The sequence below is a fragment of the Terrapene carolina genome, unplaced genomic scaffold (assembly GCF_002925995.2).
Source record: "Terrapene carolina triunguis isolate 2854851 unplaced genomic scaffold, T_m_triunguis-2.0 Scaffold85, whole genome shotgun sequence".
Classification (NCBI taxonomy): Eukaryota; Metazoa; Chordata; order Testudines; family Emydidae; genus Terrapene; species Terrapene triunguis.
The window spans coordinates 1,632,639-1,660,195 of NW_020664436.1; the positions used below are offsets into that span (position 1 = coordinate 1,632,639).

Genomic DNA, 27,557 nt, shown 5'->3' on the forward strand with positions numbered 1-27,557 from the left:
CTAATATGTGGGCCAACTCTGCCATAGATAATATGCTGCACATTGGCAAATGCTCTTGTACAGTCAAATCTAAGTAAATGTTTTGCTTTGTAACACTGTGGAATCTTAAACCCATCCTGGCTGTCAGTTGTTTCCTGTGGTTTAGCCTGCAGCACCCTCATGTATAATGCAATACTATATGTTAGGAAGTGCACTAGACTATTTTTGTTTAACAGATGCACATCCAGATGCCTCAAATCTCTGTTTTGAGTTTGGTGCTTTTTTGTTTTTGTTTTTTAATTAAAAGGAATTAAAAAAGGGGGGTGAGGATGGATGGAGGCCTAGGAGCCCTATGTTTCCATTCAGTGAATCTCACTTGTATTGGTTTTGCAGACTACATATGGAAAAGATTGGTTTTCCCAATGTCTCTGGTCATTAAAGATTCCATGACAGTTTGTACAAAAGCAAGGGTGTTAGCCTCTGATCTATCCTAGTTAGACTCCATCTTGAGGAACTATATTGAGTGTACATGAATTCCCCTGGAAGTTTGACTTGAACACTGATTATTCCTCCTTTTAACTGCTGTGTAATGTTGCTGTGTGCTGTTAAACTGCTGCCATGTCCCTTCCCAGAGATGGCTCCATTTCAGTGGTGAGTGCAGTTCTTCCCGTGCTTGAAAAGTTTGTGAGGATCCCAAAGTGCCTTGGAGATAATGGACAAAATAAAATGGAAGTTAATAATATCAGGCCCATTAATGCTGTGTTGGAGGAGAATTGTGATGCAGTTCTCTATGGATGGAAATGTATCCAGCTGGGGGTTTGCAAGACTTTCCTTATAATTCCTGTTCCTGGTTGCTCCAGGCCAGGGCTGGGCAAGCACACTGGGACTGAGAGCACAGGGGGTGGTGAAGATTGGGAATGGTAGGAGAAAGATTAGGACAGGAAGTTCGTAGGAGTGAGTCTAGAAATGGGTGGACAAAGAGTCTAGGACTGGGATGAAAAGGCTGAGGAATGGAGACTGACTCCAGCTAGGTAAGGAGAACAGGACTGAAAAAGGGCGGTGAGGGGTGAAGAAGAGACAGGACTGGGGATAAGGGATTAAGCTTGCAGGGAATGGGCAGAAGAGTCTGTGCCCACTAGACACACTCCATCCAGAGCCTGGAATGGAACCCATGATTCCTGAGTCTTACATTCCTCTGCTGTCAGCGAATATCTGTGAAACCCACTGGCAAAGTGTCCCATCCCCCTTTAGTGCTGGTCCACATAAAGGATAACAAAGTACTACTTCTATTAGTTACTCTGTCAGCTCAAATGGCAGAGGTCTGTGCAGTGGATCTAAAAGTTCCAGTCCTGCTGATGATCTACGTGAGTATATCAATATGATGCCAGATGATGGCATTTCTGTTTTCATTTTGCTTTTTAAAAAAATACTAGGAAATTACATACAAAAACACTATGTTGATAGAACATTATTAAGGTGGCAAAGACAAGCACTCAAAGTGAAGAAAAACTATGAAAAAATGTGACGTAATCATATAATTAGACTGTGGGTATGTCTACACTACGAAATTAGGTCGAATTTATAGAAGCCGGTTTTATAGAAATCGGTTGTATACAGCTGATTGTGTGTGTCCCCACATAAAATACTCTAAGTGCATTAAGTCGGCGGACCGCGTCCACAGTACCGAGGCTAGCGTCGACTTCCAGAGCGTTGCACTGTGGGTAGCTATCCCACAGTTCCCGCAGTCTCCGCCGCCCATTGGAATTCTGGGTTGAGATCCCAATGCCCGAATGATGCAAAACAGTGTCGCGGGGGGTTCTGGGTACATGTCGTCAGGCACCTCCCCCTCCATCAGAGCAACGGCAGACAATCGATTCGCGCCTTTTTACCTGGGTTACCTGTGCAGACAACATACCACGCCAAGCATGGAGCCTGCTCAGCTCAGCTCAGCTCACCGTCACCATATGTCCTCTGGGTGCCGGCAGACGTGGTACTGCATTGCTACACAGCAGCAGCTAATTGTCTTTTGGCAGTAGACGGTGCAGTATGACTGGTAGCCTTCATCAGCGATCTGGGTGCTGGCAGACGTGGGGCTGGCAGACGTGGGGCTGCATTGCACACAGCAGCAGCCCCTTGCCTTTTGGTAGAAGATGGTATATTACGACTGGTATCCATCGTCATCGTACTGCAGTGGCTGTCAATCATGGGCACCTGGGCAGACATGCTCAGTCCTATCGAACTGTCTTGACGATGATGGCTATCAGTCGTAGTATGCTATTTTCTGCCAAGCGCCCAGTATTTTCTGCCAAGCACCCAGAAGATGCCGAGGGCTATCAGTCATGCTGCACCATCGTCTGCCAGCTTAAGATGTAAAAAATAGATTTGTTCTGTATTCATTTGCTTCCCCCTCCCTCCGTGAAATCAACGGCCTGCTAAACCCAGGGTTTTGAGTTCAATCTTTGGGGGGGGGGCCATTCTGTGTGACAGTTGTTTGTGTTTCTCCCTGATGCACAGCCACCTTTGTTGATTTTAATTCCCTGTACCTGTAGGCCATGTCGTCACTCGCCCCTCCCTCCCTCCCTCCCTCCGTCAGATACTAGTTTCGCGCCTTTTTTCAGACCAGATGCCATAGCACTGGGATCATGGAGCCCGCTCAGATCACTGCAGCAATTATGAGCACTATGAACACCACGCGCATTGTCCTGGAGTATATGCAGAGCCAGGACATGCCAAAACAAAACCAGGACCAGCCGAGGAGGTGATTGCAGCGCAGCGACGACAGTGATGAGGAAATTGACATGGACATAGACCTCTCACAAGGCACAGGCCCCAGCAATGTGCAAATCATGGTGTTACTGGGGCAGGTTCATGCTGTGGAACGCCAATTCTGGGCCCGGGAAACAAGCACAGACTGGTGGGACCGCATTGTGCTGCAGGTGTGGGATGATTCCCAGTGGCTGTGAAACTTTCGCATGCGTAAGGGCACTTTCTTGGAACTTTGTGACTTGCTTTCCCCTGCCCTGAAGCGCCAGAATACCAGGATGAGAGCAGCCCTCACAGTTGAGAAGCGAGTGGCGATAGCCCTGTGGAAGCTTGCAATGCCAGACAGCTACCGGTCAGTCGGAAATCAATTTGGAGTGGGCAAATCTACTGTGGGGGCTGCTGTGATCCAAGTTGCCAGGGCAATCAAAGACCTGGTGATATCAAGGGTAGTGACTCTGGGAAACGTGCAGGCCATAGTGGATGGCTCTGCTGCAATGGGATTCCCAAACTGTGGTGGGGCGATAGACGGAACCCATATCCCTATCTTGGCACCGGAGCACCAAGCCACCGAGTACATAAACCGCAAGGGGTACTTTTCAATGCTGCTGCAAGCCCTGGTGGATCACAAGGGACGTTTCACCGACATCAACGTGGGATGGCCGGGAAAGGTACATGATGCTCGCATCTTCAGGCACTCTGGTCTGTTTCGAAAGCTGGAGGAAGGGACTTTCTTCCCGGACCAGAAAATAACCGTTGGGGATGTTGAAATGCCTATCGTGATCCTTGGGAACCCAGCTTACCCCTTAATGCCATGGCTCATGAAGCCGTACACAGGCAGCCTGGACAGTAGTCAGGACCTGTTCAACTACAGGCTGAGCAAGTGCCGAATGGTGGTGGAATGTGCATTTGGACGTTTAAAAGCGCGCTGGTGCAGTTTACTGACTCGCTCAGACCTCAGCGAAAAGAATATCCCCATTGTTATTGCTGCTTGCTGTGCACGCCACAATATCTGTGAGAGTAAGGGGGAGACATTTATGGCGGGGTGGGAGGTTGAGGCAAATCGCCTGGCCACTGATTACGCGCAGCCAGACACCAGGGCGGTTAGAAGAGCACAGCAGGGCGCGGTGCGCATCAGAGAAGCTTTGAAAACAAGTTTTGTGACTGGCCAGGCTACGGTGTGAAACTTCTGTTTGTTTCTCCTTGATGAACCCTCCGCCCCACCCCCACCCGGTTCACTCTACTTCCCTGTAAACCAACCACCCTCCGCTCCCCCCTTCGAGCACCGCTTGCAGAGGCAATAAAGTCATTGTTACTTCACATTCATGCATTCTTTTTTAATTCATCACACAATTAGGGGGATAATTGCCAAGGTAGCCCGGGATGGGTGTGGGAGGAGGGAAGGAAAAGGACACACTGCAGTTTAAAACTTTAACTCTTATTGAAGACCAGCCTTCTGATGCTTGGGCAATCATCTGGGGTGGAGTGACTGGGTGGCCGGAGGCCCCCCCACCGTGTTCTTGGGCGACTGGGTGAGGAGGCTATGGAACTTGGGGAGGAGGGCTGTTGGTTACACAGGGGCTGTAGCGGCGGTCTCTGCTCCTACTGCCTTTCCTGCAGCTCAACCATACGCTGGAGCATATCAGTTTGATGCTCCAGCAGCCGGAGCATCGACTCCTGCCTTCTGTCAGCAAGCTGACGCCACCTATCATCTTCAGCCCGCCACTTGCTCTGTTCATCCCGCGATTCAGCCTGCCACCTCTCCTCTCGTTCATACTGTGCTTTTCTGTAGTCTGACATTGACTGCCTCCACGCATTCTGCTGTGCTCTTTCAGCGTGGGAGGACATCTGGAGCTCCGTGAACATATCATCCCGAGTCCGCCGTTTTCTCCTTCTAATCTTCACTAGCCTCTGTGAAGGAGAAACATTTGCAGCTGGTGGAGGAGAAGGGAGAGGTGGTTAAAAAAGACACATTTTAGAGAACAATGGGTACACTCTTTCACGTTAAATTTTGCTGTTCACATTACACAGCACATGTGCTTTCATTACAAGGTCGCATTTTTCCTCTTATATTGAGGGCCTGCCGGTTTGGTGTGAGAGATCACTCACGCAGTGCCAGGCAACAGATTTTGGCTTGCAGGCAGCCATGGTAAGCCACAGTCTTTTGGCTTTTTTAACCTTCTTAACATGTGGGAATGGTTTCAAACAGTAGCGCCCTCATTTCCCATACCAAGCACCCGTTGGGTTGGCCATTTAAAATGGGTTTGCAATGTAAAAGGAGGGGCTGCGGTTTCCGGGTTAACATGCAGCACAAACCCAACTAAGCCCCCTCCCCCCCACACCCAATTATCGGGGATGATCACTTCACCCCTCCCCCCCACTGTGTGGCTAACAGCGGGGAACATTTCTGTTCAGCCGAGCAGGAAGGGGCACCTCTGAATGTCCCTTAATAAAATCGCCCCATTTCAACCAGGTGACCGTGAATGATATCACTCTCCTGAGGATAACAAAGAGCAATAAGGAATGGATGTTGTCTGCATGCCAGCAAACACCGGGACCATACGCTGCCATGTTTTGTTATGCAATGATTCCAGACTACGTGCTACTGGCCTGGCATGGTAAAGTGTCCTACCATGGCAGACGGGATAAGGCAGCCCTCCCCAGAAACCTTTTGCAAAGGCTTTGGGAGTACATGAAGGAGAGCTTTCTGGAGATGTCCCTGGAGGATTTCCGCTCCATCCCCATACACGTTAACAGACTTTTCCAGTAGCTGTACTGGCCGCGATTGCCAGGGCAAATTAATCATTAATCATTAAACACGCTTGCTTTTAAACCATGTGTAATATTTACAAAGGTACACTCACCAGAGGTCCCCTGTGTGCCCTCAGGGTCTGGGAGCACGCCTTGGGTGAGTTCGGGGATTACTGGTTCCAGGTCCAGGGTGATAAACATATCCTGGCTGTTGGGGAAACCGGTTTCTCCGCTTCCTTGCTGCTGTGAGCTATCTACATTATCTTCATCCTCATCTTCCTCGTACCCCGAACCTGCTTCCCTGTGTGTTTCTCCAGTGAGGGAGTCATAGCACACGGTTGGGGTAGTGGTGGCTGCACCCCCTAGCATGGCATGCAGTTCCGCGTAGAAGCGGCATGTTTGCGGCTCTGCCCCGGACCTTCCATTTGCCTCTCTGGCTTTGTGGTAGGCTTGCCTTAGCTCCTTAATTTTCACGCGGCACTGCTGTTATGGCCTCTGTCCTTCATGGCCTTGGAGACCTTTTCTAATATTTTGCCATTTCGTTTACTGCTACGGAGTTCAGCTAGCACTGATTCATCTCCCCATATGGCGAGTAGATCCCGTACCTCCCGTTCGGTCCATGATGGAGCTCTTTTGCGATCCTGGGACTACATCACGGTTACCTGTGCTGATGAGCTCTGCATGGTCACCTGTGCTCTCCATGCTGAGCAAACAGGAAATGAAATTCAAACATTCGCGGGGCTTTTCCTGTCTACCTGGTCAGTGCATCTGAGTTGAGAGTGCTGTCCAGAGCGGTCACAATGAAGCACTGTGGGATAGCTCCCGGAGGCCAATAACGTCGAATTCCGTCCACACTACCCCAATTCCGACCCGCTAAGGCCAATTTTATCGCTAATCCCCTCGTCGGAGGTGGAGTAAAGAAACCGGTTTAAAGGGCCCTTTAAGTCGAAAGAAAGGGCTTCGTCGTGTGAACGTGTCCAGGCTTAATTTGATTTAACGCTGCTAAAGTCGACCTAAACTCGTAGTGTAGACCAGGCCTGTATCATAAATCAGATGCACAAGGGGGCTGAATTAAGGCTGCACAGGCAAGCCTACTTCTAGCATTTCCTAACTTCTGAGTGCTTGGTTTTGCAACTTCAGTAATGTTCTTGTAATGTAGTTGTTTTGTCTGCAGCAGCGTTTTCAAATGATAAGAAGATAGAGAGGAATTGTGAAGTTGAAAAATAGTCAGTGGCCTAAATTTTCAAATCTGAGTGTCTAAAGTTCAGCTTCTATATTCCTATTTATTCATATTCCTGAAGTTTCTGATCACCTGAGGCTTCTGTTCAAATAAATGGGATTCATAAGTGCTGGCGTGTCTGAAATTCAGGCTGCTTATGCGCAGGTGCCTAAATATAGATTTAAGAGCCAGACTTGCAAGTTTGAAAACTTTTGTCACTGAATATAAGTAAATTTCTAATCTAAGAGATTATGTTTCATATGGAAGAAAGGATGATCTTATAGCTAAGGAACAGATGTACTAACCAGGAGATTGGCGGAGCAAGGAATTCATAGATTTCTGTGTTACATTGGGTAAGTCACTTACACTCTACTGATATGGCAAACCTTTTCTAGTGTAGACGAGGCCTGAGGCTTTGTCTAGAGTAAGTTTAAAGGCAAGTTGTTAGGAGGTATTAGCTAACACACTTTGACAGGTTTTAACCAAGATATCATCTCCACCAGCTATACTAGTGTTGGAACGTTAGCTAACAGCTCCTAACACTTTAAAATTGTAGTCTAGACAAAGCCTTCGTCACTCTGTGTCCCAGTTTCCTCATGTGTAAAATGAAGATTACAATGCTTACCTTCCTCCCAGGAAGTTCTGAGGATAAATCAGTGTTAGTAAAGCTCATGTTAGTAAATGCTCAGAGGAAAGACACTCCACAAATGAAATGATTTATATTAGATATCTAAATTTAGAAATTTTTAGTTAAAAAAACTTTTGAATACAGTTTGAATCTTGCGTATTGCTCTCCTCTCATTTCCCCCTACAAGCAGATGAATGAATATCAATTTGGGGGGGTTATATATTTTTCTGTACTACAATTAAGAAAATGGTTAAATACTTTGTAAAATGAAAAAACAGGGGTTTTCTGGGTTTTTTGTGTCTGTGAGTAGTTTGCTTATCTGTGGGGAGAAGACGAGGAGCTGAAATGTATTAGCCCCAATAGGGAGTTTGGGGTTCCAGGCAGTGGTTTGCAAATGTATTATGCAAAAATGCCATTGATTTAGACAACTTTTTCCATTCTGTTGCAGTGAAGACCTTATTTAATCCTGCTCCAGCTCATGCTGAACTAGATCCACAATTTTACACCCATTCCGACATCTTCTGTTGCAACGAAAGTGAGGTAATGGCCAGCTGTCATGTTAGAGAACAGTGACGTGGACAGTGAAACTTAAAAGGGACTCCATCCCCAGCAGTACATCATAGGGGGAATCAAGCCATGTTCCTGAGACTTCTCTCTCAAACACTGGGGAGGCAGCAGGCTTGGCCCCGAGGCCAGTGAGGAAGGAGGAATACTTTGCTTCACTGTTGAATAACCCTTCTAGATAGCACTTGAAGTAGAATTAACAGGCTCCCAAGAGAACTGAGGCCAACCCTTCTTGGCCATAAGGTGGGTTACTAAGAGGGGAGTGGATGAGTGAACACGAGATCCATAAATGAGACACTCTTAAAATGTGTTTTGCTCTAAATGGTACATATTAAAATAGATCTTCACTCCCAGCCTTGTCTTCCCTCTGTGCGAATAATGGGAATGTCATTAGATATAGCATTGTGATGCTCTTAACCTGCCTTGCCAGAGAAGGTGTTTGTGTGTATGCTGCCACTGAGAGGGTTCAAGCAGCTCCGTATGTCCCTACCTGTTAGTTACCGTTTCAGTGCACATAACAGAGTGACTTTTATGGGCTGCTGCTACCAGTGTACAACAGCGGAGCCCTCTGTTTTTCCAGTTTGTCAATTTCCAAGACTTTCTCTCTTCTCCCCATCCCCTTTCTCTGCCATTGTCAGGATAATATTTATCCAAAAACAAATGATTGTGTGTATCACAGGAAACAAGTTGGTCTGAGTGTCCCACGAGGCCCTTGTTTGAATTTGCTGCTGTATATTATTGTTACTGTTGCTATGGTTTTCTCCTTTATTTATCAGACTGTGTGAGGAGCAACCAGCAGGTAAAAGCCATACCTTGAATATGGTTGTAAGCAGGGCCGGCTCTGGGATTTTTGCCGCCCCAAGCAAAATCAATTTTGGCCACACCCCCCTTTTTTTTCTTACCCCACCCCCCGACCCCGCCTCAACTCCGCCCCTTCCCCAAATCCCCAGCCCTGCCTCCTCCCCCCAGGCTCTCAAGCCTAGGAGGGAGGGGGAGAAGCGGCGCGCGCGCCGCGGCCACTCGGAGTCTCCCCCTCCCTCCCAGGCTCTCAAACCTGGGAGGGAGTGGGAGCAGCGGCACGCGAATCAGCTGTTACGCGCGCCGCGGCCGCTCGGGATCTCCCCCTCCCTCCCAGGTTTGAGAGCCTGGGAGGGAGGGGGAGCAGTGGTGCGCGAGCGGCGGCAGCAGCAGAGGTGAACTAGGGCGGCCGGGGCACATTTTTAGGGGTGGCATTCTGGCGCTGGCCATGCCGCCCCTAAAAATGTGCCGCCCCAAGCACCAGCTTGTTTTGCTGGTGCCTAGAGCCGGCCCTGGTTGTAAGAGATCCCTGGTGAACATGACATAGGGTTTAGGAGAAATCATGACTCAGCTTGCTGTGGGATCACCATCCCAATGTCCCTGGCTGAAGGTTGTACGTCAAGACTCAGTTAGCCTATTCTGAAATTTCTGCTAAAACCAATGACATGATGGCCCATAAGACATCAGTGGACAAGTTCTAAGTGACCCAAATGGCCATCAAAATTGTGTCAGCAGTACCCATTTTGGTGCAGGTCTGTTAAGTTAACTCCCATCACAGCATTTTGACATCTGCAAAGTAGTCAGCCCTTTCCTGCAAGGTCAGTCATTGTGGCTCATCAAGAGTCTGGGGGCTGATTTTCCAGCTCAACTGGCAGTGATGTCTCTTGTGGCTCAGACAAATCTAATAGCCATCACAACTCAGCTACATGATGGAGAATGTTCAGAGCCAGCCTCTAATCATTCCTTCCCGGGTGATTTGCAGGGTAGACACTTGGAGTTCTCTGAAAGCTTTATTGCCTGGCTCTCCATAAGGTCATTAATCCAAGAGTTGCCTAATAGTGCTACAGGACCTATTTTGGAGCTGAGATTAGCCCAACTCTCCCACTCCTCTAGTTCACTTCAGGTTTTTTTTCCCCTGGTTGTCACTGTTTACTTGTTTGGCTGTGGGATTTTATTCCATACTTGTTAAATACAAAAACTTATTTCTTTATTACTGTTCTATCCCTGATATTTTTTTCTCACTGCTACTTCCAACATGAATGTTGCTGTTTCCCCATGTTGCAATTTATTGCTACAACTTCAGCTTTCATAGAGACATCCCTTGAGATTTTTAGTCTGCTAGAGTAAAGGTATATTATTACCACCACTTGGAGAAAAGAAAATTACTTCCTTTCTGAGAAGAAGAAACACAGGTGTATAATTATAACAGATCCCCACTCTCTCACACACATTGCCTGCAGAGTTGGGGGTTCAATTTGCATTCTTTAAGCTTTCTACTGTTTGCTTAAAAAAGGAACTACTTGTTGGAGACAATAGGGATCACACTATCCTCTCAGCAAGTATAGGCACACAACTTCTGCTGGTCAGGAGGTTTATTCATTTTAAAATACTCATTTTATGGAAGTTCCTGCCTGTGACATTCTGGAGTGCAGCCCCAAGAGTGACGCCCTGTTAAAGCACTTTCTGAGAATGAGAATTACAGGTAGATAGTTTTTCTTTGCAACTTAATATTTATAACAGTAACCTTTTGCACTTTACAATGAAATCCATTTCCTTACCAGAAGTATAGTAATCATCTATATCTTCCTTCATCCCATCCATGCATGCCGATTTGTCATTGTTAGAATTGCTTTTTGGGGTGAGCTTCTGTCAGAGTTTTCTTCTTTGGTTAAGAAAACAGAAGCAGTCGAAGCATTTGTTTTTCTTATGTCAGAAATGTAAAAGGTATTTTATATCCGTATGTTTTTATTTAGCAATTGTTATACATCCATGTTCCACATGTTTTCAGTTTCCTGTTATGACTTCCTTAAATTTCAAATCACTTTTAATATATGCATTTGAGGATTTTGGTAGGTAGATGTATGTACATATATCTCTACCAGGACCATCAATCGTGTACGAAAATATGTCATGTAATGGCAGTATATACCAATTACATATTTCATAGCTTTCGTGTTGTAATTGGGAGAGACAGTGGTGCAAATGATCTGTTACACGAATATAAATCTGTTGGCTTCAGTGGAGTTCCTACAGATTTTCACTGATGTAATTCAAAAAATGTGGCTCAATAGTTCCTTTCAGAAACCTCTGTTTGAAGATAACACTAATGAGAAATGCTTAGCTTCAGTGCAAATCCCAATTCAGCCAATGCCAGCATAGTATATATCTGTCTCTTTTTCTTTCTGTACGGTGTGTATATATAGTATCACGTAGATCGTGTTACATCCAAAAAAACTAGGTTAAAAGAACGTTAATGTTGCAAAATTGAGCACTCAAAAGTTAGAAAATGCCTGAATTAAGGTTGCCAGTGCAATGTTAGTTTGGCCCTCATGTGCATGTGCATTATGATACAGTCTGATGACATGATTACGTACTAGTTTTTTGACAGGGCCTCTGCCTCATTCAATGAACAAATCATAACAAAGTCATGTCATCATTTGGCAGACTATCAGGCAAAGTCTGGCAACAACATTGTATTAGGCTTCAAACCGAGCTAAAAGTTTATAAAGCGGTTGTGCTATCCAATTTGTTGTATGAGTGTGAAACCTGGACCTGCTACAGGCATCACATCAAGCTTCTAGATAAGTTCCATTTACAACATCTGTGTGCCATACTCCACATCAAATGGCAGGTTAAAGTTAGCAATAACAAGGTTCTGGAACGCAGCCATTCTACAAGGATTGCTCATCACATCAGTTACGTTGGGCTGGTCATGTGTTGAGGATGGATGACACCAGAATGCCAAAGCAGTTGCTGTATGGTGAACTGAAAGTGGGTAACTGCACACAAGGCGACCAGAAGAAACACTTCAAGGACACACTGAAGCATAACTTGAAGCAATGCAACATTGACGTTGACAGCTGGGAGTTGTCAGCAACAGACAGATCACTCTGGCAAGCAGCAGTCAGTGATGGAGTTAGTTCGAGATTAATTACCATATGGCTCTTGAGGCACAAAGGCTGAGTCGTAAACAGCATAAGATTCCGTGGGCATAGTCTGTAATCCCTTCCTCGGTATCGAGCTACATATGCACTCAGTGTGGAAAGGACAGCCACCCACGCATCGGATTTTTAGCCACAATTGTACTCACAAGAGATAATACCATCATCAATGTTATCTTCGATCATAAAGGACAACAACAACAAAGTTATTCAACAGTTCTTTTTGTCCTCCTCATTTGATATGTAGCATTGAGATGCTAGAGATTCTCAATGAAATTGTTGTTAAAAAAAATAAATAATAACATGGCAAAACAACCAGTTTTTCCCTGCCCTTGTTTACAGAAACAACTGAACCATTTTAGCTGAAATTTCCCCAAAAATTCAACCTGAGGTAGACACTGGCATGGAAAATTTCAGCCCAAATGGTTAAAGTTTGGCAAAGTTATAAGTAACTTAAACAGTAATTTAAATAAGTAATGGGAAGTGTCTGGCAACATTAAGTATAGGTGTCACTACAAGTTCCACCTATCATGTAGCAATAACAGTTTAATATGTAGGAATCCCACTAAAGAGAGAATAGAAAACAAACTCTCTATCCCATGGTCTTTAACTATTATGTTTCTTTATCTTATTTCTCATTTTGAATGTACACATTTTGGCAACCTACAACTCTACTGTTGTTTCTTGTATATATCTTAGGTATGTCATCCATTTTCTTTCAAAATCATACTACCTGTCCTCCATTCAACCCAATCTTGACCCCTCCTGCCTCTCCATGTACTGCCATATATCTATTCTCCCCTTCTTCACCAAGCTTATTGGATGTACCATCTACAATTGCTGCCTTAAGTTCCAATCTTCCAGCTACATTATTGACCCCATTCAATACAGTTTCCACCCTCTCCACTCCACTGAAACTACTTTCACTAAGGCCTTGGCTACACTTGCAAGTTACAGCACAATAAAGCAGCCCTGGGCGCCCTAACTCACTCCCCGTCCACACTGGCAAGGCACGTAGAGCGCTCTGACTCCGCAGCTACAGCGCTGCTGGTACTCCACCTCGGCAAGTGGAATAACGTTTGCTGCGCCCCCGCTGGAGTGCTGCGGCGCCAGTGTGAACGAGGTATTGCGTTACTGCGCTGTGATCAGCCTCCGGAAATGTCCCATAATCCCCTTAAGTCAAGTGGCCACTCTTGTCATTGTTGTGAAATCGGCTGCAGGAATGCGGAAATGCTCTTTCAAAGCTCCGTTTGGAGAAGCCGGCTGCTTATCAGCTCAGAGAAAAGCAAACATTTATTGTTTGCTTTGAGTGAGTGAGAGAGAGGCGGGGGAGAAAGCGGGGTCTGAACTTACAAGACAGCATGCTGACACACTCTCAGCCCCCTCAAAACCCACTCTCTCTCCCCCCACATACACACAACACACTCCCTGTCACACTCCACCCAACCGCACCACACCCCATTTGAAAAGCACGTTGCAGTCACTTGCGTGCTGGGATAGCTGCCCATAATGCACCGCTCCCAATGCCGCTGCAAGTGCCGCAAATGTGGCCACGCCAGTGCGTTTGAAGCTGTCAGTGTGGACAGACTGCAGCACTTTCCCTACTGCACTGTACGAAGGCGGGTTTAACTCACAGCGCTCTACATCTGCAAGTGTAGCCATGCCCTAAATCTTGAATGACCTTTGTCTGGCTAAATCCCATGGCTGGTATTCCACTCCTTGGGGGCTCTGATCCTTGATTGGAGTTCCTAAGGGCTACTATAATACAAATAATAACATTAATAAAGCTGTCTTTACTATCTCTGTAACAAACTGCTTCGCAGATGGAGCATCCTTGTCCTTCTAGTGTGTAAGAATAATGCTTTTGCAATTAACAGATGTACAGAGATCCAGTTCAACTGTTTCCAGGATATTCCATGTAACATAGACACATCTGCTGAGGTACATGTTCAAGGCCAAATTAAGTTTTTGTATATATATGTTTTTTCAAATATTTTTGACACAACTTGCCAAAATTTCCTTAATGTTGGTACTCATCAACATACATCTACAGGTACTAAAGTTTTCTAGGTATATTAATAGGAAGCTATTAACCTCATGTTAGTATACACAGGAGTACGATATCGGCAGAAATGATGAAACAGCCAATTAGATTATGGCATCCAGCATTCAGTGGCAAGAGCCATACTATAATTCATATTGTTACATAGCTAAAGAAAAAACAGCTCAGGATTGTCTGAAAACAGTCATGTGATTGAATCAGGAATGTTCTATTGTTTACCTTTTCATAGGTCAGCAGTCTTGAATGTGAAGTCTTTCAGCCTCTTCCCTCACAAAATATCAAAGGCTTGGAGGTGTCAGGTGTAGTTGCAAACTTTACCACGTGATATCATATCCCTAACGTGTGTATCTAATATAATTTCACACCTTAATGTCTGTCATTCATTAAACACTTTAGATATTAATGCTTTTGCATGCAGGATATGGTATAACAGCATATCTTGTTCCTTATGGACATAGGTGCTGGAAAGAAGCAAACAAAGTTATGCTATCAGTGGAACATCTACCATTAGTTTGTCTAGAAGGGTTTTCACAAGCTGTTCTTTTTACTCTTGCTTGCTTCAGTAATAAATATTTTTTACATCTGACAGTTCTTTCTACGTGGTTTATGAGCAAAATACTCAAAATAAATCTTGCAAGGTTATCAGTTCTTTCTTTGCTTAGCTTGTATTTTAGTTTTTTTTTTCCCCCTCTTCTTTTCCCAGAAAGATCAAGCTTGTTGAAACTGGTTTGTTAATTCTCTGTACACCAGATGTAACGTAGCTTAATCCCTGAGGTTTCTGCAGGAATGTGCTAGCTCTCCATTCTCCTAATTCTTCTAATGAAAGAAATGCAGAATAAATGTATCAAGTTTCATCTTAGTGAAAACAAGAGAGACCTTTTCTAACATTTCATCTTTTTAAATTTTGAGAAAACGGACATGTATAAGTTGACTTCCTCAAGGGCAACGACCATCTCTTTGTTATGTTAGTACAGAGCATAGCACCATGAGGCTCTGGCCTCTATGTGCTACCACAATACAAATAATAAAAACAATCACACGAGGTATTTGTGTGTATTGTTGCCTCGCCTTGAAGGATAGGTAGCAATACATCCCACGCATCTGAGATTCAAGTCTGACCCTAACTATACTTAAAGAGTCATCTGATTCTGTAGAAGGGGTATCGAAAAGTTTTTCAGAAGAAGCAAAGTTGCTTACATGTTGGGGAAAAGGTCTGATTTATGACTCATATGAGTTGTAATCCCAGCTCTGCTAGTGACTTGTGCAGTCTTGGGTGAGTCTCTTAATCTTTCTGGCCCTTGCTTTTCCCATCTGTGAAATAAGTAGAGTAATAATGACCTAGCTATCAGAGGTCAAGCAAAGATTAATTAGTTAATATTTGCAGAGCACTGTGAAATGCCTGTGAAAGGCACTATATAAATATAAAAAACAGTTTACATAAGAGAGAGACCTACCATAAACAACCTGTCATGAAAAATTCATGAAAAATGTTGTACAGTTATATTATCACATTGATTTCTCCATATTATTGTGTTAGTGAAAGCTAAATAGTTTCTGAAGGAATAATTAATGTCTGGAATCAAGAGTTTATTCATTATCACTGATAATATAGACTCACAGACTTTAAGGTCAGAAGGGACCATTATGATCATCTAGTCTGACCTCCTGCATGATGCAGGCCACAAAAGCTGACCCACCCACTCTTGGAATAATTCTCTCCCTTGACTCAGCTGTTGAAGTCCCCAAATCATGATTTAAAGACTTCAAGTCGCAGAGAATCCTCCAGCAAGCGACCCCTGCCCCATGCTGCGGAGGAAGGCGAAAAACCTCCAGGGCCTCTGCCAATCTACCCTGGAGGAAAATTCCTTCCCGATCCCAAATATGGCGATCAGCTGAACCCCGAGCATGCGAGCAAGATTCTCCAGCCAGACCCTCTGGAAAAAAGTTCTCTGTAGTAACTTTTAATATCCCATCATTGATCATTGTTACTAATTACCAGCGATGGCACGTTATTGACCTATTGACTAAAATCACGTTATCCCATCAAACCATCCCCTCCATAAATTTATCAAGCTTAATCTTAAAGCCAGAGAGGTCTTTCGCCCCCACTGTTTCCCTCGGAAGGCTGTTCCAGAACTTCACCCCTCTGATGGTTAGAAACCTTCGTCTAATTTCAAGCCTAAACTTCCCGACGGCCAGTTTATATCATTTGTTCTCGTGTCCACATTAGTGCTGAGCTGAAATAATTCCTCTCCCTCCCTGGTATTTATCCCTCTGATATATTTAAAGAGAGCAATATATCAGAGTCAATGATGCAGTATAATGAGATTATGGCAATATGTCTGTCATTGATTGGGAATCAAAATAGTGCTTTATAATATAGAGATTTATCCAATAGGGAGAAGTTTTACTAAGCAATAGATAACTGATATTATATCAGACACATAAAGCAATAATCTGTCCCACATGCTTAACACCCTTTTGAGCTTTGCATGATCTGGCATTTGCTGAGTTAATATATTGGGAAATTACTGTTGCTGCATTATTTATAGAGGGTGTGGGCATTTCACAATACAGTTAGGTTTGAATTCCAACCTCATTCTAAACCCACTTTATCAGTTGTTTATAACTTTTGGAATGACATTTTTCCATATTTAGTCTTTAAACGAAATATGTGAGTCTTTGGACAGTGTTGCGGGTGCAGAAGGGAGAAAGAGCTTTTAGCTAAAGCAAATCAGCCTTTTTTGAATTATTCTAGCATGAGAAGTGTTTTTCCTCCATTCTGATTAGAAACTTGGTAATTTGAAACAATTAAAAGTACAAATAACTAACCTGACTTGTGGCCTGCTTTTACAATCCTTCACTCACGAGCAGTCTCAGTGACTTCAGTGGGATTACTCATCTGTAAGAATTTACACAATCGAGACTTTGTGATGTAGTTCTCAGTACAATTTAAGGTGCAAGTCAAGTTTGAAACGAATTGGTTCAGCAGGTTTCAAACGCTGAATATTTAAAATTGACACGTATCTTGAACTGAGACAATCTTAAGAACTGCCGATCATATCCTCAGCTGGTGTAACTCAACACAGTTCCATTATTATTTTATTGCAACAGCACCTCAGAAGCCCAGTCATGGACTCAGTAGGCCATTGTGCTAGGCGCTGTACAAACACAGAACAAAAAGATGGTCCCTTCCCCAAAGAGTTTACACTCCTTGTTACTACAGCAATTTACACCAGCTCATGATCGGGCCCTGGAAATTTCTGGATGAGTCAGAGAGACCCCAAAATCTGGCATGACTAGGAAGGCTTGGCTAAGCGTGTGACTGGTTTATGGAGGCGTCAAGCCAAATAGCTCCTGATCAATTAAATTACAAGCTCCACAATTTGAATAGTTGAAATGTATCTTCCCCCTTCAAAACAAATCAAATCAAGACAATTCCATGCCCCAAACACTATATTTAATATAATGTTATGTTTGGGGTACCAAGCACTTGGGTGTCAAGAAAAACAAATGTAAAACTGAACACTCAGCCTTAGTTTTGCCTCTTTTTGTTTATGACTTAAAATATAGTCTGTCTTTAATTATATATTTGTCAAATAATGCCATATATAATATAATGCCATACAATTACATAAACTTATGTTTACATAGTTAAGCACTCAAAAGATAGAAAATGAAAAGTGAGGTTGAACATAGCCTTTCGTAACACGATCACATACTGTTTCTCGGATTATATTATCTTTTTCTACAAGTTAGCATCTATGTTGCAGCTTGTATATACTTTTTTATAATGGATGCAGTAGATTCACAAATGTCACAATGATATTCTTATTATCTATGGATGTTATATTTGTATTCTTCTCTTTAAAGTATGATATATTTCAGCACTATAGTAGAAAACGAAATTAGATAGAAATACATAATGTGCTTTATATTCTTGACATTAAAATAAATACTGCAAAATAAAGCGTGTTTATCATAAAAATTGTATGTAGCCTTAATTTTGATTTAAATTCTTTGTATGGAATTCTAAATTGCACTATTTAACAAATATAAAGACCATATTTTAAGGCATAAGAACAAGGGAGCAGAGTTTAGGTTGAGCAGCCAACCTTAACTCTGCTTTTTTCCTGATGTTTGAATTCTTGGCTCTTCAACCTTATTGTTGTGTTTACCCTCATATTTGGAATAAAATAGTAGCTTCATGATCTAAATGTTTGTTTTGAACTTATTTTATTGACAGTTTTGTGGGACTTACCCTTATATAATTTGTCTCTCAGTAAGAGTTTTGTGAGATTTGATCAGAGAAAAGTAGACTCCTTTATATGCTGCTGTATAGAGTTCAATCAAAAGCTATTAAAAAGTCCATCTTGGGCATCTGGTATTGTTATTGTACAGTGTTGGGTTTTTTTTTTTAAGACAACCATTAGTTATTTCCTTCAATTGTAGCACAGTATTTTTTTAAATGAGATTTTATTGGTGGGAGGAAATTTATAACCCAGCACAGCCGATTTATATTTAACATCAGTTGACATTTACTGTAAAATTCTAACTATTGGCACAAAATATCAGTCTGGTTTCTGCCATTTCTGTGGGAAAATGGCTCCTAGCTTGTTCCAGTGTGTTCTAGTTTCACCATCCTGCTGGAGATGAGTTACAAACAGCTGGAGTGCTATGTTCATACATATGTAGCAGCAAAGCTATCTGCTTAAGAATCTCTTTTAAGAAATATTTTTTGTATGGACGTAATCAACAAAGCGGATGAAGTGGAAGAATTTCTGTTAAACCAAAAAAACACCAATCACAAAACATGGAGCAAATCCTTCTCTTTTTACTCAGGCAAAAGTCTGCTTGACTTAGGTGCCAGAAGATGGTCACAACATAAAAACCTAAACAGACGGAATGAGAGCTTTGCTTTAGAAAGGACATCATCAATTTCCTCTTTGCTTTGATTTCTATAGCGCCAACCTCAAGATTTTTTGGACACTTTTTAAAATGTAAAATGACCATTATTCATACAAACTGAAGTGATGTATTCATGTTGTTCACGGTCTTAGGAAATTCCCATCATTACATCACTGGCCAAACAACAGCAAAAATGAATAAAAATCAGCCCAATTAAACCCAAATCAAACTGACTGTCTTCCTACCCAAATCAAACCCACTCCTTTCCCAAAGGCCTGAAAAAATAGCATGCCTGGAAAGTTAACAAATCTGGCCTTTGTGGTGGAGCAAATTCCAAAGTCACTTAGGCCATGTCTGCACTTACAAACTTACAGTGGCACAGTTGTATTGGTACAGTTGTTGTTATGATTGTATTTATTTTTATTGCAGTGGCACCTACAACGTGGAAAGCACTGTGCACACGAAGGAAAACATAGTCCCTGTTCCAAAGATCTTACAATCTACACAAGCAATATACAAAGGGCTATGTTGATACAATAAAAATAAATATACTTTAATAAAAAACAATTATCCACTATCCCTAACTTCCCCCTCTACTCAGCTATTATTGGCTGGCTAGTTTCTTGCAAGTGTCACAGAAGAGGCATAGTTGCCAAGTTTTGTGAAGTACTATGTGACATTTTATGCTGATTTTTAATTAGCTTATTTGCAGATAATTTGAATTTTAGCTTTAAAAAACTGTATGGATTTAATTTACTTAAATATTCTCCATTTCTGGAGGGCCCTGAGCAGTGTGTTGACATTAATCCACCAAACAGAACCCATGCTAGGTGTAGGAACCCTTTTCTCAATCTAAAACGTATTACATTCTTGTCCCACTGGATAGCTTCTAAGTGTGGCCAAAAAACACTGAATTGTGAAAATTTGTTACCACACCTTGCCCCCCCCTCCACTTATAAAATGTGCTTATCTGAAAACGTCTACAGAATCAAATCCTGCTAGCTATCATAAGGCCAAACCCCTGTTGAAATCAGTGGGTGATTTGCCTGAGTAAGGGCTGCAGGATTTGATCCTAAGCCTATATACAAAATAAACCCCATTAAGAATCTCATTAACTATACTGTAAACTCTCTGGGGCAGTGTATCAGGGCATATAGGCCTATTAAGGCCAGAGGGGGAGGTCTTGGTGGCAGGCTACCCTGCTCAGGAGTTCTGGGGCAGACAGAGAACCAGGGAACAACAGTGACAGACACTGAGAGACAGGGCTGAAGTGTTCCATTGACTTCAGTGGGAGCTGGATTGCACTCAGACCTACTTCCACAGCCTTAGTATTAATCCTAATTTTATTCATAGAAAGTTTTCAAAGTCTATTCTTACTGTATTTTTGGTAATGACTCATAGCCTTGATCAGGGATCAGAGCCCATTATGTTAAGGGCTGGGTAGCCCTGACTTACAAACACAGTCCCTGCCTCAAAAAGTAAATGGTCTTGATTTATGAGACGATGCAACAGATGGATGAAACCAACATATGGGGGAAGGAGTTAACAGTGATGAGCAGGAGTTAACGAACAAGTTGCTTATGGAAAGCAGTAGCCACAGATCACCACCTGCCCAGCCATGGTCAGCTGGGTATTACAACGGAAGTGAGTTATGGAGGGATTTGAAGGAGGATAATGTAATATAGCGTGCATGAAGGGATATTAAATCGTAGAAGACACACACCAATATGAATCAAGGCTTGAGAGTGTTTCAGTACATTGCTTGGGAGTGTGGGAAATGATTTCAAGATGGTCCTGCAATAAAAACATTGCTTGTTTGATTGTGTGTGTATACATGTGTTTATTTATAGTTCAATTTTATATCAACTCTACACCAAAGAGCTCTCATCCAAACCTGTGTGTTTCTGTCTGTCTGTATTACATGCGTGATTACACTGAAATGCACATGCCACAGACATACACATAACAGGACAAATTCACCGCAGGTTCAGTAATTCGACCCAGTCAGTTATTTGAAAAAATCCCTCAGTAAACACAACTCTGAATATTGTTAGGAAAGATAAAATATTTGGTTCATCTAGCTAAATTAAAAAGAATTAAATGTTATTTTAAAGTTCAACCATTTTCTGATAAATTAGTGCTATCTGGTTCTGATTTTGATTTGTTTGGATTATTTTCCAGGCAGAAATTTTAACAGGCATCCCCGTGGGCGGCCCTGAAGATGCTGGGAAGGTGGGGCTCATGCTATTAGAAAGAGGCTGCAAACTAGTAATTGTTACTCTGGGAGCAGAAGGCTGTGTGATGATATCAGTGGACGAGCCTATTCCAAAGCATGTTCCTGCTGGGAAGGTCAGGGCTGTGGACACTACGGTATGTTTTTGTGGTTTAACTGTCTTGCCTTGGAAAAGACTACTTAAGCACTAAAGCATAGCAGTGAGTAATCAGTCAAATCCCTGGGCACTAGCACAAAGGCTAATTTATTATGTGAAACTGATACGTTGCTTCCAGCCTGTTATATATCAAATGCCAGTTCACTCAAGTTTTATAGGCTGTGCTGTAGATATGCTAAAGTTATTGTATACACTGATGATATCTTCATTTTCCTTTATCACTGGAGTTGGTACATTTCTCTCTCACTCTGTCCATTACGGATGAAGCCCGTAGCATCAGCAGCCCTATAGTTGTCACCTTTGCACAGTCATCTAATTCATCATCTCCAGAGCTGAAATGACTCTGCAGTTAGTGCAATGGGAGAAAGGAGAGACCCAGGAATTCTGCCATTCAAGAAATGCATGAGGGTCTCTTTCTGCACAAGTCTGAACTACTCCCACAAAGTCCCTTAGTTAGTCCAGCATAAGTTGCATCGGGTGCTCAACTTCCATAGAACAAAGTGAAAAGGCACAAATAATATGTTGTGACCAATCATTTTGTGATAGGTAAGGATTAAAAGGTCAGTGACCAGGTATCCTTTATAATTTTTAGAGTATTTCCCCGCCCTTCCTACTCAAAATGAAATGTAGAATCCCCTACCTTAACAGAACATTAGGACTGCTAATTGAACCACAAATGAAAAGCAACAGTTAAAGTTCTCATAGCAAAATTATATTGCCACATTGTGTATACTAGGACATTTTGTGCTCAGTTACATCTGATATAAATCCAAACTATATCTGTTGACGTTACTGAGAGCGGAATTTGCCTCACTGTATGTACTAACTATACGTTTAACTGATGGATGTAATAGAATACTATTACATATGTTCTGCCACAATAATCCATTATAGAAACATTTGGAGAGTTGACCATCTGGTGCCTCACATATCTGAACTGTATTTATATAAAAACTAGATCTTATTATTGTGGTTTTATCAGTAGATTTCAAAGTGCTTTACAACGGAAGTAAATATCATTATCCCCATTTTAGATGGGGAAACTGAGGCATGGAGCGGTGAAGTGACTTAGCCAGGGTCATTCAGCAGGCCAGTGGCAGAGCTGGGAATAAAATCCACTTCACTCGAAGCAGAGGATCATTATGACTAGATTTGCATTGTGATTTATTGATACAATATGGGACTTTATGCTTCAAATTTTAGTTGCATTATATTCAAATTAACTATAAGCAGATTCTATTGTATATGTCAGATTCTTCTCCCTTTTCCCCTGGCTAAGAAGTCACCTGAAGCCAACACTAATGATTGGAATATCCTGAGGCTTTTATGATGACTCAAATCATTATTCTTATTGGAGACAACTTTGTGTTGCAGATAAGCCATAGACCAGGAATTAAGAGACTGACGTTCTATTCCTGACTGTGCCATTGAGTTTCTGTATGATTTTGGGCAAATCATTTAACCTTTCTGTGCCCCAGGTCCTGTTGTAACAGTGTCTTTTCACAACACAGCACACAAAAGTGAAGAAGAAATGTGTGAATTCCCTCTTCAAAAGAAGCCCGAAATTACTGCCAGATCAGCTAATGTTTGATATCTAAAGTGATTTGCTGCTGATGGGATAATATAGCAATATTGAAACCACATACTGTGGCTGAGAAGTGCCTTTTATCTTGCTTGGCAGTTCAGAACATCATGACTTGACAATATTAACTGTGGAACCTCTAATGCAGACAAAGTGTTGGTGGCCCTGTGTTTTAAGTGCCACAATACTGCCAACCCTAAGTGTTCAAAAATGACATAAGCTTAAAATCATGAGATTTTTTGGGGGAAAAAAACCCACCTGTTAGTTTCTTTTTATTTGCCTTTCGGTTTCTGAGCCTTTAGTAGGGTGCACTCAAGTCACAGATTTGCAAGTTTTACTCTGCAGCCATGAGAGTTAGAAAAAAAATTAAATGAAAGCTGACATTCTAATGCAATCTCTTGATTCCAGCAAATGGGGCTTTAAGCAGCGCACCAAATATTGTGAGATTCCTGATAAAACCACGAGAATTGGCAACACTGGTACCAAACCAGGTCCTATAAGCCTGCTGTGACCTGTAAGTGTGGGCTGCTGCCTGCAGCTGTATCTACAGTAACACGGCCATCATTACTGCCACCAGTTCAGCACCACCAGTGGTAGCAATGGTGAAAAATGTTGCCAATCTTTGTGTAGACCCAGAAAAATGTGTGTGGAACTTAACAGAGTCCTCCCAGTGGTATGGACAGGTCTCCCCACCCCATTAGCAAATCTCATCAGACACGCTAAGGACCAAGCAGACCATAGAATCTGAACTCTCCTCTCAGTCCTAGAAATAGTCCCTCTAGGTCAGGATTGAAGCCCATCTGCAGAACAATGGGAAAAGCTTGCACCACTGCCATACCGGCAGTGTGGATAAATAGGCGTATCAGACTTCAGGCCTGAGAATCCAACATTTTTCACCCACACTTTATAAAGAAAAAAATAACTCTGTGGAATTTCTTTGTCCCTAATTACCTTAGTGAGGGCTTTACTAATGTGTCTGATACATCCCATATCTGCTAGCAGATCTCTCCATAGACAGTATAATATATTTAGTGCACCAATAGTGATTTAGAAGGAAGTTTTGCAAGACGGGGTGTTGTAAGACCCAAATGTCTGTTTCTCCGGCTACCGTGACATACTGTAACAAATCTCTATTGGAATGAATTGGCTTTCTTTTCAGTTTACTTGTTCTTGCTAACTTTGTATATAGCTGAATTTCAGGAACGCAGTATTAGGTGACCATCCAAAAGTAATATCCAGTTTTTGTGTTTTGAAAATGAAATAAAAATATATACAGCCAAGCCATTTAATATTGGCTACTGAGCACACACGCTAAGGGATTTTAGTTCAGGTGTTCTCAAGTGAGATTAATTTATGGGATAACATAACACGCTCCAGAGGATCAATTATGTCTATTTAAAACTACATCTATGGATTCTCCTTACCTATTTTTAGAGGAAGCTATTTTTCACCTTACTTGAAATGACATTAAATACACAGCACTATATTGAAACAGCTTTAAAAGATAATGATCTTCCATTTATATAGCATTTTTATTCAGATGCAGGGCTGGCTCCAGGCACCAGCCGAGCAAGCTGGTGCTTGGGGCGGCAGATTGAACGAGGCGACATTCCGCCCAATCCTAGGGTGGCACGGCCGCTTTTTTCAGCTCTGTTTTTTTTTTTTTTTCCGCTCCGGCCGCCCTGTAGGGGGCGGCGGCGCGGAGGACGGGAGTGCCCTGCAGCAAGCCCGGCAGGGCAGTCCTCGTCCTTCCCTCCCCGCCGACCAGAGTGGAGCCCTCCCAGCAGGAGGCGGCGTGGCGGGAGGGGCCGCGTGGCAGCGCCCCGCTGTAGCCCTGGCCGCCCCCCTTCCCCCTTTGCCGCTCTGGCCACCCCGTTTTTTGTTTTTTTTTTGCTTGGGGCGACCAAAAAGCCAGAGCTGGCCCTGTTCAGATGGGCACCAGAACACTTCATAAGAGTTACTAAAATTGTACAAACCTTTACATAGAAATAGATAACACATAACGTGTATTGTGTGTATATCTACATTATGTCTCATACTACCAACTACTGAAATGCAGTCCATCTGAGGTGGGATGCAACAGTACACAGTAGCACTATGTAACAGTGTAGAACAAGAACTGATAAGTATCAGGCCAAATCTAGAAGTGATGTAATTGGAATGTATCATTATGCTGAGCAACTTATTTTCTGAAAGCTAGACTGACCATGGTTATGATGATAGCCGCTGCCAGTCCTAGTGGTAGGAACATAAAAAGTCGTCCAAGCTGGAAGGTTAGTGTGGCACAAGTGGGCCACAACTTCATCTGCACTGGGGAGTGTATGGCATCTGCTAGTGTATAGCAACAGCAACAAAAAAGTCTCCCACTCTCCCCATCACTTTATCTTTTTAAACCTTCCTTATATTATCTCCTCCACAGTAATCCTGCCCTTTTCCTCTTTGATGCCCATCCAGTAAAGTGTAATTTACAGAACCATTTGCATCACCTCATTATATTCCATTGAGACCACCAAGGTATATAGGTCAGGAGGATATAATTATCCAAGCTGGAATATGGCCAGAACTGGGACTACTACCCTTCCTCTTTGTGAAAAGCATCATAGTATCTTTTAGGGCTGCATTTTTAGTAACCTCCGTTTGACTTCTAAATTTGCACTTCGCAATTTTCTGTGCACAAAACTCCACATTCAGGCACCTAGAATCAGGTAGTTAGATGTCTGTGTCCCTCACTTACACATCCAAATACTGTGTGTGCTTACAAATGGGGTGGGTTTGTGCACACACAATATTTACTGGCAAACTTTTAGCCATTTTTCAAAAATGTGCCCATAATAATCACAAGAAGTCAAAGGTGTCTGTTTCATGTCATGCAAAACACAGCATCTCTAGCACCATGGTGCCCTTCTGAGAGCAGCTACTAAATTTCTAGTACCACTTCCTGTACTACCAAGGCTTTCCATAGAGATCTCGCATGTCCCTTCTGAGTACTGACCAAACTCAACCCTGTTTTGAAATAAGAGCTGTGGAGATCACAGGTTGAGGTGACGTGTGCTCATAAACAGGGAATTCACTTACGAGCTAGGATACAATTCCGATTTTTTCCCTGCTCAGTTATGCTTACTACTTGCAATAGGTATATAACAGAGGTAGGCAACCTATGGCACACGTGCCGAAGGCGGCACGAGCTGATTTTCAGTGGCACTCACACTACCTGGGTCCTGGCCACCGGTCCGGGGGACTCTGCATTTTAATTTAATTTTAAATGAAGCTTCTTAAACATTTTTAAAACCTTATTTACTTTACATACAACAATAGTTTAGTTATATATTATAGACTTCTAGAAAGAGACCTTCTAAAAACGTTAAAATGTATTACTGGCACGCGAAACCTTAAATTAGAGTGAATAAATGAAGACTCGGCCCACCACTTCTGAAAGGTTGCTGACCCCTGGGTATATAATGTATCCTGTATAGTCACCCTCGCTCTGAGATTCCATCGTTATCTAGGAAAGATTATGGATGCTGTTTGTCATCATTCTGAATTTCCTTGCCATAAATGTTAATATTACTTTTTTTATAACAAGATGCAAAGGGAAAGCTCATTGTTGCAATGTGAATTTTTCACCAGACATTTTATGTTCCAGTCATATTAGTTTTTCTTCTGGTTTCTGGTTACAATGAATTAAATCTTGCCCTCATTTGCCCTGTTGAAATGAGGTAACAGTCTGCATTTAAAGAGATAGAAAGCACATTAAGTGTGACTTTGTCCTGAACTTTGAAGTTGTCATGCACTTTATTTTTCTATTTAAAAAAAAAAAAAGACTGATGTAAGTAGATGGTTATGCCCTATTAGATAGGCCACAGTACCCATGATTACAGTTGTCTATAGTGTAATTGTTGTCTATTGAAGGCAGTGTGGTCTAGTGATTATGCCAGAGGACTGAATAAGGAGTCCTGGATCTGCCACTGACTTGCTGTATAAACTTGGATGAGTCACATAATATCTCTGAGTTCCATTTTCACCAACTGTAAAATGGAGATATTAATTTATGTGTATTAAATACAGGAAGTCTATGGCAAAGGCGAGAACAGAACCTAGGAATCCTTACTGCTAGAGTTGTCCCTTGACTTCAAGACCATTCTTCTACTCCTGTGGCCTTATGGAGACTCTGAGCTTTTTCTCTTAGAAGTTGAGAAGTCTTGTATATAGCAACTTTGTTTACACTAAAATTCTCTGATTTAGACTTATCTCCTGGTCTGGAGAATGCCCAAACCAGAAAAGTGAAGTGGACACTGAAATAAAGCTGTAGCATATAAATAAACCGGAGAGCAGACTTTTAATAACAGCAATTCTTTGTCTTCTGACTTTATGGCCTAACGGCTGTGGCTCGAGGGGATATAAATACAACAGTCCATGCAATGACTAATTACTCAAAATTCTGTGCATCAGCAGAAGTGGAACTTGTGGTTGACTCTAATATTATCAGATGTCTTCGCTATTTAATAATCTCCCATAGCTGTACATTATTTAACATGCAGTTTGCACAAAGAACAGTGACTTTGTTTCAACTACTTCTCAACAAAATACAAATGCAGCTGCTAGTAAATGAAATATTTGGCAGACAATATGTTTGATGGAAACTTCTGTAACTTGTTAAGAGGAGAAAAATGTTGTTGTGTGGTTAACCTTTTCCCACCCATAGCTGTAGCATGAGATGGGAAAGGGCACAAAAGAGAGGGCCTGTTTAAAAAGTCC

General features: G+C 42.4%; 1 protein-coding gene across 1 annotated transcript in view; it reads left to right on the top strand.

Moving 5' to 3' along the window:
- The window catches only part of RBKS (ribokinase), a 99,494-nt gene that overhangs the window by 54,745 nt on the left and 17,192 nt on the right, over positions 1-27,557 (top strand). The window contains exons 6-7 of the mRNA XM_024198172.2: positions 7,786-7,877; positions 21,012-21,200. Of these exons, the coding sequence (XP_024053940.1) occupies positions 7,786-7,877; positions 21,012-21,200 (281 nt within the window). The remainder of the gene's footprint in view (positions 1-7,785; positions 7,878-21,011; positions 21,201-27,557) is intronic.